The following is a 13,382-nucleotide window of genomic DNA, read 5'->3' on the forward strand; positions in this document are numbered from 1 at the left end:
CTCCTGTGCTGTCTGTTGATAGTTTTTTTTAGCCGTGTTTCAATATGGTATAGCAAGTTTTCGTTCGTGTAGTTCTCGCGTTGCTCTCGCGATATCCATGAAATTCTATGGATTTCCCGTGAGAGTTCCGGAAGTGCAGTGCTGTGTCCTAGTGTAGTGCCCACCCGAGTGTCTCCTGGATGCAGTTCTCGACCTTCACGAATCAGCTGTACCAGCTCCGGTGAGTACTCCCAATTTACTAATTGGTGAAGGGATTTCGATTAGACACGTTCGATTCGTTATGTTACGTTCTCGATCCGTTGCTCTCTGTAACGCGCTATATTTGCCTGAAGCTTACTTCGACCCTCTCAAGCTCAACCTAACAACCTGAGCAGCCATGTATTTCCGTAATCGTCCGCTTCCGTTTGTGCATCCAGTTGCGTTTGCTGATTTTACTCGAACTCAATGATCAGCACCTACGGTTGCGTTTTTCTATTTTACGCGTCCCCAAAAATCTACAGGATCCGTTAAGTTATCGTCTTTATGATAAGTTCCGTCAGAGCTTTCGTTTTGGCGGAGTTGGGCCTGATCCATTGCAACTCCCAGGTCATACCGGCTCGTCAGTTCCCGGTGAAAAAGCAATTGGCTGCCGCCCGCATGGCTCGCGGATGCATGAGCAAAGGGTGGGCTGCCGAAGGTAACGTTGGTTGGTTCTCGGATTTTTCACTATCGGTGTCGAGTAAGAAAGATACGTAGCTAACTTACGCTAGCTTAATATTTAACATTTATATAAATTACTCGGCATAATACACTGCATAGATTTGTTTTAGATGTATGCGCTTATAACTGTCCTTATCAGTTTTCTCCTTACCAATTATTATGGTCCCCATAAAATACTCGGCGCAATACAATGCATCCAATTGTTCTTGATGTATACGCTGATACATGGGTAAGCTTACAATATTCTTATGCAAAATGTATATTTACGATTGTCACTCGCACACATACTAGCTATGACAATAGGTTTTAACAATAGTTCTGTTGCGCAACATCGGTAAAATATTTAATAAATACACTGGTGGCATCATACGCTTCAGTGCAGGCAGGCATGAGTTGCTGACTTTTCTCATATTAAACTTACCGAGTTTACACTGTGCGCTCGAACTTAGGATTTTAAAGAAAAAAATATTTAGGCTATATTCGATGAGTTGCCTCGTTATAAGTGTTGCTCTGGGAACCAGCAGTAAGTAGTAGAGAGCCTCTGCTCCCTAAGCTACACGTTCGTGATCGCGGTCAGCTCGGCTACGATAGGATCCGCATTATCGACGGAGGCGATGATCACAAAATTCTACTTGTGAATTCGCCGCTATGATTCAGTTCTATGTTTTTAGTGTCGGTTAAAACCGTAGCATTGTGCATCTCGCTACTCATCTCTGCAATGTATCATAAGGTTCTTTAATAGTATGCTTCGTGGTGCGAGGATTAGCCAATTGTATATTGCTGACTAGTCCAAGTGTTGTCTGTAATTTGAACAGTGGACGGATTGTAAACGTGGTACTTTTGGTACCTGAAGTCTGAGAACAAAATTGTAACGCTTTCTTAAGGAAGTGATTAAAATTAAAGTAGCGAACTGCAGAGCATTTGAATTAGACTTACATTCAGATGTCTATGAGGTGTCAAAATAAATTTTAAGAGTAATGTGTATTGACAGTATGAGAGTTGGTGGAGGCCGATGTCCTCCACTCCTTGTTGGAGGACTTCTTATTGCCTGTTTGATGCTCATTTGCAACTGGTGGACGTCGTCCTCGGAAAATTTGGAATTACTTCGCCAGATTGATGACTTTAGTGAACAGCTTAAAATCAGGTTTGTCGATATTTCATATAGTTTTTAAAAGCCATTTCTTTTCTGGGATTATTATATTTTAGCTCGAGTTTTAACTTCTGATGTCAGGCAATATACTTCTAAATTTTATCAAAAGATCGTTGCTTCCTGTAAATTAGAATCTATTGTTTCACAAAGTAACTAGCTTTTTATTTCCGTGCTTTTAAATCTTTAGAGTGAATGAACGATATTCACTAATAAATAGCAACCTTATGGTATATGTAAAAAATATTAAGCTCATTTTAACTAGGGGTTCACTAAATATCTCCATATCAGTTGTCACTGGCATCTATATTTATGATATCTATTTTTAATTGTGTCTGCTCATAGAATCAGTGTAGTCTTTTGCTGTTGGCTTCAAATTTTTATTCTCTTTGAATGTAGCTATAGAGAAATATTTTTAGCAATTTACATGCCCATACTTCAGATTTTTTATGCTACTGCTTGCTGGAATTGCTTTTTTTTATTTCATATCAGAGAATGTTTCTATAGATGTTGAAACAATTTTTTTTGTACATATATTTGAGATTAATAACATAGATTTATGTTGTCAAAGACTATATTTATATCTTTTGTCCAAATGATCTGGTGGTGCTTACTAGGAAGGTGCATTCAACTGAAATTTCTATTAGGTGCAATTGACATCTTGTAAAAGCAATTTGAAGGATATAATATTATTTGTAGTAGTTTCAAAGTTCAGTAATCCACTATTTTATATGAAATTAAATAACTATTTATTATTTCCTTGGAAAAATAATTGTACAAGATTACAACAAGTTCCATCTAATAGTTTATCGGGTTATTAGATAAGGATTGATATTTACAGTGCAGAAGAAAGAGATCAGTGTGTGACGCTTCGTGGCAATTTGGAGCAGCGGTACCAACATTCAGAAGTGTTACAAACTAAATTAAAAAAACGTAATGAGGAATTAGAAGAAGCTAATACAATATGTAAGAGTGAATTGGACTCACTGAACAAACTAGATGCTGTAAGAACAGCCACACTGGACACACTGAAGTCAGAAAAAAATTCAATAAATTCTCAATTAGATGAAGAAAAGGAAGATAATCGAAAACTTTCAAAAAAATTAATGGAGGTGAGCTTGACGTAAAAAAAATAGCAATTTTAATTTTTGTAAGATTTTTCCAATTATTGAAGTTCGTATTTGTCAGGTTCAAGATGAACTACATAGATTAAAAAGTGCACAAAATTCACCTGCAGATCAAGAAAGTAAGCCAGGTAAGTGATTATATGTTATTTGTTGTATTTTTCTACATCTATTGTGTTTGACTTTTGTTCTTAATGCACTAATTAATATTCTAATATGCATTACTTAACAACTAATCTTTTATATGGTAAAATCTCAAGCAGTCTAATCACCATTTATAAAATGCAACTACGAATTTGATGTACTCGAATTAACTTAATTCAATTGTAATTGTTATGCAGTGAATTTTAAACATTAAAATAACTGTTGATTTCTCAATGATTTAATATTTATCACTGCTTAAAGTGATAGTCATTATAAGAGTGTCCTAAACCATAACATTTCTAATTATATTTAATATCGTCTAAAACGTTCACATGAGAAATATTACACACAAATATTTACTCACTTACATATAAATATACCAATTGTTGGTCTAATCTGGGTTGGTGAGGTTCTTAAGATTCATGTCATGTGAACTGTTTATATTCTCAGAGTCAAAAGTAAGAAAGATATTTTGGGGATTTGCTTATTTAGTGAGAACAGCAGTGGTCATAAGCAAAGCACAGTTGGGCCCTGTTGCGGAATCAGCAGTAAGAATATCCAGTTCTGGCCAGCATGGTCTGAAGTATCACAACGTTCCTATACTTCCACGTGATTTGCCTGGCGCAGTGCGTCAACCTCCACGATTTTCAGTTACTATGTTGAAAGATAGTTTCAATCGGAGAGACGAGAGATCAATTGACTGAATATCATTACGATACTGACAGATCAGAGCATTCCGAACAATTCCAAAAAACATTGTTACGTCTATTACTGTCCCATGCCTTTTTTTAAGGCAAACAGCTTGTCCTCATTTTGGCCATCAATTAATTACATTACTAATGATATGATCTAGCATAAGACAACATTGTTCTTATAGATCACCTGAAAAATATTTATACGTCAGACCCGTTGTTGCTATATCAGGATGAAGTCTAGGAAGTCAAAGAATTTGTCAATTCTAAATATTGCAATGATTATTCAGATCACACATACAGAGCAGGAGAATCTATTAAGGGATACACCATGAGAATTCTAATAATTGTTTTAAATGTTAAGAATCTTAATTAGGTGTCATAAAATTGTAGAAATATTATTAAAGTTTTTATCAGACTTTCTATCGTGTTTCTATTAGTAGCGTAGTAACGTAGTGTGCCTAACTTTCAGTTGAAACGGGAACGTCTAATATTGTATCTCCTATCATCCCTACCGAACAAGGTGTAGATAATGGACATGGAAACGATGACGATAATCATGTAGAAGGTATGGAATCTGATTATTTAAAGCATTGCTGTCGTTACTTACCGTTATTATCATGTACAATGATAGCAACGCAGTTACACTTGCGTCCTAACACTTTTCCACTCAATAGATGTCTAGATATAACAAAAATTCTCTTATTCAATGCCGTATGTATATATTATTTGTAGAATCAAATATTGAAGACGAGGTAGAAAACACAGAGGATGAACCAAACTTAGGAAATCTCAATAATGAAGTTGCAAAGGAAAAGTCAGAAAAGAGGGTGGCGAAATAACAAAATAATATACTATTATTTACAATGAAATTAATTAAATATTTTACTTATATATATTGGAAATTTATAATGATAAGTATTACTTATATAATTTTTATACGAGAGAATATCGTATAATTTCCTGGTGATGTCTCTATAAAAATTTAGCATGATCATGATGGCGAGTCTATCATCATCTCCTTGACGTGCCATCTAAAAGAGGGAATGTATAAGAGAAACCGACATTCTCAGATTTGCTTCATTCCATTTTTTTTTGTTATAACGAGTCTTGGGATAAACTCGAAATTTTTCAAAAACAAAAAAAGTCGTAAGTGTACAAGACTGTTTATTACTTTAGCTGTGCTGTAACAATTCTATCTCCTTTCCCAGTTTATTACACTTTACTTACAATTGATTATATTTCTAATCTACACTTTTTTTTTAGGTGCGAATATTGTGAGGTATTCGAATCCTTCCTATAAACCATATAATTAAATTATATTATCAATGGTGGCAGTTAATTTACCGTATCATGCCTTAGAGGCCACTTTAAGGTAAATTATGAAGGATTTGAATAAGCACGCTTATGTACTTCTATTGATTGTTATACAATGATATTATATCATTGAATAAATTTTGTTTCCGTCGCAATGGAAATACATTAAAATACCAATATTTGTCTAACCGTTACAACATACCAGTCCTATATCTAAATGTAATATGTTTCAGTTGTAACTCATAATGTCTATCAGATAAATATAATCCGCCAACCTCTTTACGAGCTAATCCCGTATCATTTTTAATACCTGTACTATAAATTAATTTATATATACGCAAAATATATCTACTGTATTTCTCGCTACGCGTGACTCCTTTTGTTACATCTTATACATTTGTGCGAAGAAATTTTTATTCAATTTCTCATCATTTCAAAATTATCATTTAATAAATTTTATATAATTTACGTATACACAAGCACTGGCGTTAACACTTAGAACAGATTTTAAATAATCGTGTACAACTTACAGTTTTATGAATGTTTAAAGCTACCTACGAAAACAGTGTGGGCAAAGTTAAAGGATTGTCGAACGAACGTCAAATTCTATGTTTCGGCATTTTGTTTTAGTGATGCGATACAATGAATTACATTAAATCCGCCGTAAATTGTCCGATTTTTTCTTTGTGGCAATAGATAACCTATGATTTTCTTTATTTTGTATTGTTTCTTGATCCCTTTGGAAGTATCGAGTTTATTGCTTGTAACGTTATGGAATTTGTATAAACGTTATTGATACTCTTAAACGACTCTTTCCATCAGTTCGGATAAGTGCTTTTAATGTCTTTGCAAATACACGCTAAAAATATGAGTAGCTAGGTACGCGGCATTTAATATTTATTACATTCCCGCTAGACGTAGGATGTATATTTATTAAGATAGTCATTGTATTGTCACGATGAAATATATTTTACTAATGTGAGTTACTCGTAATGTAACTCAAATTGTCGGTTCTCTTACTGTCATTTATCTTATTGTATCAATAGTTTTGATTTGACTCGGCCTTTGATAGATCATTTTACAACATTCGTATCATTCAAATAATACTGTAACAGTTTTTAGCCCGCTCATCGTTACGTTAATATGAATCTAAGATATGACAATTGAAATGTGATAAAACAGCACAACTATTGATAGAATAAATGCTGTGTTATCATTTTCATGGAAATTCTATGAAGATCCTTCAGCAGTCGTACATCGATTACCTTAATGAATATGCCTTTAAGCGTGCTCGCAGATAAATTTGTTCAGCCTAACACGGGACATGATTTTTTTTGGGTGTCTTTACTCATTGTTCATATATCATACTCATTAAGGATGATGTTTCTAATTCTAGCCAATTACATTTAAAGTCGAAGCAAAGGATATGAGCACTTTACTCAGTGTCAGAAATTTGTCGACATTCATTTTAGACTTTGGTACGTACCAACTGTACCAGAAAATTGTATTGTTTTATGCGAATTACTTAAGTCAATTAATTAGATTTGGTCCTGTTGTTTTAATGAAAATTTATCGATTTTTGATGCAATAGAAAGTAGCAGCTTTACTTTTGTGAGAGTAACAAAGGCAAATAATACTTATGTCGAATTATGAATAGTGCAATTGTTTATGATTGTATAACAAGACATAATTTTTCTGAGACACTTGACACGTAACTCGTGTGAACGAGATGCACAAAATATGCAACATGAACATCAACAATTTACAGTCTATAAATATGTGTACAACAAAATGTAAAACGTGACTAGGAGAACGTTAAGTCGCGACTAGAATGTCTATATTAAATAAGGTATAGCATTTAGATTGAATGTAAATGGCTGTAATTACTGTTTCAATGGATATTAAATGAATCTAGTTTTAATTGTAATTCTCATTATAATAAACATATAGAATTATCGATACAGTGTGCTGTTTAAGTTTCAATACTTGTTAACAATACATATCCATGCGTTAGTAGATACATTCGTTATTACGTGATATCGATTTTTGTGATGTTCATGACAGCCCAAAATTATATAAAAGAATAATTGCTAATAAATAAATTGAAAATAAATAAAAACGATATCCATAGATGGAATTAGAAATATTATTTAAAAAAAAAAGTAAAACAAAAAAGATTTCCAAAGTTATGTAACTCTAGAGTAATAAGTTCCCTCAAAGGGAATAACCAGGAATATTGAAAAGCGCGATATATACTTACAACGTAAATCACATTTAAAAAATTCGATCAGCAACGATTATAAAACTGATTTTATATCGACATCAACACCATCAACATATCTATGTTGATAAATATAAATTCGAGGAAGCGCAAAGCTGACAACTGCACGCGATACAATACCCATCATCTGAATTCTTTTAAAGTGCAAGGGAACATATTATTCTCATGAACATCCTTTGCATTTAAATATGACGTACAGATTATGCTGGCATATAGTATATCGAAAGCGTAAAGTAGACATTGAGTCTAGATGAAGAAATGGGGTCATTCGTTAGGCGTCGAGCACTTTAGGTGGTGACTCAACTCAGCCAAATATTAATTGGCAGTCCTAAAGTGAGAAAATACAAAGTACATTGAATACACGCGTATTTCGTTGTCGCCTGTTTGAACGAAACAGGTAAAAAAAAAAAAATACGTGTCCCAGGTGTCATTTGAACAGAGCCTTAAAACATTATACGAAATGCATTTTTAAATAGGATGACAATTTTCTATGCAGCTAGATGCACCTAAGGCGAATAGTGTGTACTGTTTCTTTGCTTTCTTCGAAAGATAAAAGCAAAGATTGATCGAAGACGCCACCATCGACTGTGTTTGCGAATTGGACCTCGAGGTCTTTCCTTAGCGCGAATTTGTCTCACTAATGAATAAAATGCATCATCTATAAAATGTCTAAGAGCTGCAGACGTTTCATAAAATGGACAACCGAGTTGGTGAGCAAGAGCCTTTCCTTCCTCTGTTGTCACCTGAAAGTATTACGTAGTCCTAACAAATTCGCATACTTCTAGAGGAAATTGCTGTTGCAGTTCTTACCTTACGCTGGTGCTGGAGATCAAACTTATTGCCAACTAATACCAAAGGTATATCCTCGTGGGCGCGTACGCGTGATATTAATTTTCGATATTCTAATGCCTCTTGGAAGCTATGTCTGTCTGTTACTGAGTAGCAGATCATGAATCCTTCCCCACAACGCATATACTGATCACGCATAGCAGTAAATTCTACCTGTGATTGAAAGATTATATAAAAATTATCGTACTGATACATTGAAATGATTATGACAATGTTTACTTAACGAGGAATTTTATACGCAGATGGAAAAAGTGAATAAATAACATACCTGTCCAGCAGTGTCCAAAATGTCTAATAAAGCAGCTTCACCATCTATCACTGCTTGTTGTTGATACGAATCCTCTAGTAATGGAAGCAAAGTATTACCTCATATGTACAATTATTTATTATTTGTATAAGTAGTTTACATCATTTGGAACATGTCCATATATAATATTATTTCTTACCAATTGTAGGATCATGGTAATCAAGAAAGCTGTGACTGACGAATTGCAGTGTAACGGCTGTAAACAAAATATGACAGAACTCAATACATTCCATTGAAAAACTGAAAGAATTCATCAGGACAGTTTGTCATCAAAGTTAGAAAGTTAAAATTGTTAAATGTAGTACTAGATTACGATAGCATCGTGTGTCCATTAAATTTCACTCTGTATACATCATGCTATGTCATCATCCAATATAACATGACAAGTCACAGCTTTGATTTACAGAGAATAACAGTAAGAATTATTTTAACAATACCTGACTTGCCAACTCCACCATCGCCTAGAACGACAATCTTATATACCCTGAGTCCACCTCTTGTGGTGGTTGGTTGTGCCAGGGTTTGTAAGTCGCTGTTGCCGTTCGAGGCTACGTTCTCGTCCTGCAAGACGTCAGCCGACATTGCACAGTATCTGTCAGCCCCGGTTCGTAAAGGAATTCATAAATTTACAGGGTTTCATAGCCATAGCTAACGGCTACTCGTATCTTCGAGAACCTAATGACACACTTGGCTAAACATCGGGATACGCACCACGTACACACCAGGTCGTCCTGCGTACATGTCAATGAGCTCGTGTACACGAGTCGCGACATTTATAAAAACTGCGACTCATATTATTGAAACAATGATTTGTTACATGGTTACAGATTTCCTGATGTCAAACTTGTAACGCGGTACGGTCTATAAAAATATTACAGCTTTGTATTCTCCAAATATTATAGCAGACCAAGAATAATTCCGTTTTCTTTAGAGTCTCTGAACAACCTGACGTCTTAAAACGGTCACGGAGGGCGACTGCTAATGTAAGCGCGTGGTTCTGCATTAGACACTTCAGGAATGTATCTTATACTTTAGGTGGCTTTATCTATTTTTGAAATTGTTCATTTGATAAAAATCATTCTGCGTAGTCAAATCTGGAAATTATTGCAATCTATCACTTAAAGCGTTTAATGATTTTTACTATAAAAGTAATTTTTTTTAATAACAAGATTATTTCTTTTGAACATTTGACAGCTGTCTTTAAGTATCTTCTAATATTCTTAAAAACGAGATTGATCAATATGGAATTTCAAGAATGTTGGCATCCACTCCTTGGTTACGTAGATTAACTTTCTTAGATAATGTAATTTACTTAAGTCGATTATGATTTTCATCCGTAGACAATTTTTGACTATTGACTATTGAATTAACCGCGCGAACGTCATCACAGAATAATATCCCTAGAATCTACTTCACCCATAGCCGTTTCAAGGTCATTCATGTGGAGACCCGAACATCAAAGGTTCCGACGCAGAATGTTTGGTTTCTTTAGGGATTTTATTTTATGTCTTGGCTACGCAATAGATCCCGAGAGTGTCGCTTCTGGTCTTCTAGGGATTTTCTTCTGTACCTCGGTGAACTCGTTAGGGTGTCCATTTTCCTTTATCAACGTATATTGCCGCACGAGGAAAAAATTGATAAAAGCAACTACAAAGACACGGAAAATTACGTAAGAGCAAGTATTACCAGTTTAATACAATTAATAATTAATTATTTCACGTAAAATATGATAAGTTACTTCACGAAAAACTAGAGAAACTACGTTAATTATCTTAAAAATTGTAGGCATGGACCGGCGAACCTTAGGCGTAACATTGCCGTATATTTCTGAGCTATACTTATAAAATAATGAACAATAGTATTGTTGTAACAGATTTATAGATAATATAATATCAATTCTTTTTCATGTAATGTTGTCTACAATATTAGATGTTTCACAAGTACTGATTTTAAGGTTACTGAGATTTGGTTGTAGTACACTGGAATTTGCCCAGTTAACGGCGAAGTATTATTACATCAGCATATATTGTTGCATGTAGGTTGACCTAGTATTTTCATTGTTACAGATAATAAATCTTGTACCATGGCAGCACAATTTTTCAACAGAATGGGACAACTCGGTCTTGGAGTAGCTCTTGTTGGTGGTGTTGTAAATTCTGCTCTTTATAATGGTTTGTATTTATAGTGTATTATTAGCTTGAGTGTGTACATATTGATGGTAAATGGTGTAATATCCTGTTCGTTATGAATTTCAGTTGATGGAGGTCACAGAGCTGTGATCTTCGACAGATTTGCTGGTATAAAGAATCAAGTTGTGGGCGAGGGAACACATTTTTTTATTCCTTGGATCCAGAAACCCATCATCTTTGATATTCGTTCTCGACCTAGGAACGTTCCTGTCATCACAGGAAGCAAAGATCTGCAGAATGTAAACATCACTCTCCGTATTCTCTTCAGACCAGTGCCAGACTCGTTGCCAAAGATCTACACTATTCTTGGTGTTGATTACGATGAACGTGTTCTGCCATCCATCACTACTGAAGTTTTGAAGGCTGTTGTAGCACAGTTTGATGCTGGAGAACTGATCACACAGCGAGAACTGGTATCTCAGAAAGTCAGTGAAGATTTGACTGATCGTGCCTCACAATTTGGAGTCATTTTGGATGATATTTCCATTGTAAGCCTCTTATATATCCCTCAGTTTTTGTAAATTCAAACTAAAAATGTAATATTCCATATCTCATCGTAACTATTTTTTTTAGACTCATTTAACGTTCGGTAAAGAATTCACGCAAGCTGTTGAATTGAAACAAGTGGCTCAACAGGAAGCTGAGAAAGCACGTTTCCTCGTGGAAAAGGCTGAACAACAAAAGAAGGCTGCCGTTATTAGTGCGGAAGGTGACGCACAGGCTGCCAGCTTATTGGCGAAATCTCTTGGAGAAGCTGGCGACGGTTTAGTCGAACTTAGAAGAATCGAGGCCGCGGAAGATATCGCTTATCAACTTTCGCGCTCACGTCAAGTAGCATATTTGCCTCCTGGTCAGAGCGTGCTACTTAACATACCTCAGTAAATCTACAAATAAATACTGTACATAAACTGTGCATTTTCCTCTGTAAGGAAAGCATTTTTTCGAGGCATCGCAGCTCGTCTACCGGGAGATGCTCGAGAGCTCCCTCCCTGACAGTATCAGAACTAGGAATGCGCCACTTATTCTTTCTTTTCATTCATTTCATTGTGCTTTTTATAATTTTCAATTAACAAACTCCCGTTTCATTGCAATAGAAGCGTTAACGAAAGTAATCGTGACAGAGAAGATGCTCGCTGAACCTGTTTCCAATTCTAGACTTTTCATAGTTACTTGACAAAAGGGTAGACGATTGCAGTAATGTGTTAATAACGAAATAGAACAAATATTGCCGTTATGCGTTGAACAGCATCACAATGACGAGGAGAGCATTTTCCTTGGTTCTCATGAATTTCATAATTTTCAGCTGTGATACTCTCGAGACTCTCATCAATTTGATTTCTTTTAATCCGTAATAACCTTTCACCTTAACCCTTCATATTGAAGATATCATTACGGGTACGTACCATTTGGCGGATGAACGCTATAGGACGTAGAAATACAAAATCGACGGAGTTCCTGCAAGCGATTACTGATTCATAGAGATTTTTTGGCTGACTACCTCGGGTGAGCATCGACACGTAATAACAATAATAACTCACATCTGCAAGATTCTCCCTTGAAATTCCTAAGTCGAGTGAATAAAAATGTGTTAAAAAAGAAAACTTTGATTCTGCTAAGAACAATACTGTTATCGCCTTAAAAGAATTATTCTTTAACATATTTAATACAACAACGTAACACATAAGACTCGTATACCAAGAGTTAAATTAGCTAGAAATGGAAATGCGCGGGTTTCATGATTTTAATACAGATTCATCTAGATGGAGTACATACTCCATTGTATAAATATACCGAAGCACGAATGCCTTAAGTACAGACACGAAAAGAAAGGATTAATTGCGATCTCGATTATCTCAGGGAGTGGACGCTAATTATTATCGTAGTCGTTAACGTACGAATAATACATGGCATTTTAATTTTCTATGCGCTGAGACAGATTTCTCGCATCGTCCTTGTAATCAGTACATTGTTTGTCAATCAAAAGACGTTGTTTTTTTTTTTTAGAACCATACAAAAGGCGTCTCTTCATTTTCTCTAATCATTTCTCCCCCATCGCAACAATGCTTAACAACCATATCACGAAAACTGGCGAAAGGACCCGAGGACCATGTTGGATATCTCCGAGAAAATTGCCACTTGGTTCTCCACTCTCGCACTCTTAGATATATAAAGTTAGCTGCACCGTTTCGAAGCGGTCCTCCAGTGCGATAGCCCGGCACGATTAATCAGAACTGAGATTGGTGAGAGATTATCACCGTGGGGGTCCTCTCACCTCGCGAGTGTCGGCGCAATTCGATAACAGAAAGCTAATTCATCATAGTTTGGCGAGCACCACGGGGGTCCCAGGACCTGGGGATCCTGAGAGGTATGGAATAGTCTCACCAGTCTTGGCTATGTGGGTACAGTTTGAAATTCCATGAATATCGGAAGCGAATGGACACCATTGGACGGCCATGGATAATATGGATGTAGATAGAGTGATAATGACGTGGGCTGTTAAAGGACTAACCGGAATGAAGATTCTACTGGAATCATTGGACGTGAAGGTGTTGGCGTGGAAGCAGGAAAAGTAGGATGGTACACGAAGAGGAGGAGGAGGATGAATATCGATCAGGGGAATAGTAAGTGGAGCG

At 35.6% G+C, this 13,382-nt stretch overlaps 3 protein-coding genes across 7 annotated transcripts; 2 read left to right on the forward strand and 1 right to left on the reverse strand.

The window, feature by feature from the left end:
* The first annotated feature begins 1,269 nt into the window (after nt 1-1,269).
* LOC107269397 (Golgi membrane protein 1) lies at nt 1,270-5,410 on the forward strand. Of its 3 annotated transcripts, XR_001538059.2 has the most exons (6): nt 1,319-1,843; nt 2,688-2,958; nt 3,035-3,101; nt 4,279-4,374; nt 4,542-4,955; nt 5,073-5,410. XR_001538059.2 is itself a non-coding variant. In XM_015743192.2 (5 exons), exons 1-5 carry the CDS (start codon nt 1,677-1,679, stop codon nt 4,646-4,648), a joined length of 708 nt encoding a protein of 235 aa, XP_015598678.1. In that variant the 5' UTR covers nt 1,319-1,676; the 3' UTR covers nt 4,649-5,300. The 3 variants fall into 3 exon arrangements, 2 of the variants coding, with proteins under 2 accessions (XP_015598677.1, XP_015598678.1); XM_015743192.2 differs by having other exon boundaries at nt 4,542-5,300; XM_015743191.2 differs by lacking the exons at nt 4,279-4,374; nt 4,542-4,955; nt 5,073-5,410 and adding an exon at nt 3,607-4,229 and having other exon boundaries at nt 1,270-1,843.
* Nucleotides 4,957-9,607, reverse strand: LOC107269398 (GTP-binding protein Rit2). 2 transcript variants are annotated; one of them, XM_015743194.2, is made up of 6 exons: nt 9,272-9,607; nt 8,998-9,152; nt 8,700-8,756; nt 8,522-8,595; nt 8,215-8,406; nt 4,957-8,147 (listed from the first exon to the last, which is right to left on the reverse strand). In XM_015743194.2, exons 2-6 carry the CDS (start codon nt 9,140-9,142, stop codon nt 7,911-7,913), a joined length of 705 nt encoding a protein of 234 aa, XP_015598680.1. In that variant the 5' UTR covers nt 9,143-9,152; nt 9,272-9,607; the 3' UTR covers nt 4,957-7,910. The 2 variants fall into 2 exon arrangements, with proteins under 2 accessions (XP_015598680.1, XP_024942454.1); XM_025086686.1 differs by having other exon boundaries at nt 8,998-9,597.
* A 491-nt stretch (nt 9,608-10,098) lies between these two features.
* LOC107269399 (protein l(2)37Cc) lies at nt 10,099-12,672 on the forward strand. Of its 2 annotated transcripts, none has more exons than XM_015743195.2 (4): nt 10,099-10,229; nt 10,627-10,731; nt 10,816-11,237; nt 11,323-12,672. In XM_015743195.2, the coding sequence occupies exons 2-4, from the start codon at nt 10,644-10,646 to the stop codon at nt 11,629-11,631; spliced, it is 819 nt and encodes a 272-aa protein (XP_015598681.1). In that variant the 5' UTR covers nt 10,099-10,229; nt 10,627-10,643; the 3' UTR covers nt 11,632-12,672. The 2 variants fall into 2 exon arrangements, with proteins under 2 accessions (XP_015598681.1, XP_015598682.1); XM_015743196.2 differs by having other exon boundaries at nt 10,116-10,235.
* Nucleotides 12,673-13,382: the final 710 nt, after the last annotated feature.

Source organism: Cephus cinctus, unplaced genomic scaffold (genome assembly GCF_000341935.2).
Source record: "Cephus cinctus unplaced genomic scaffold, Ccin1 Ccin1_scaffold0638, whole genome shotgun sequence".
Taxonomy (NCBI): Eukaryota; Metazoa; Arthropoda; class Insecta; order Hymenoptera; family Cephidae; genus Cephus; species Cephus cinctus.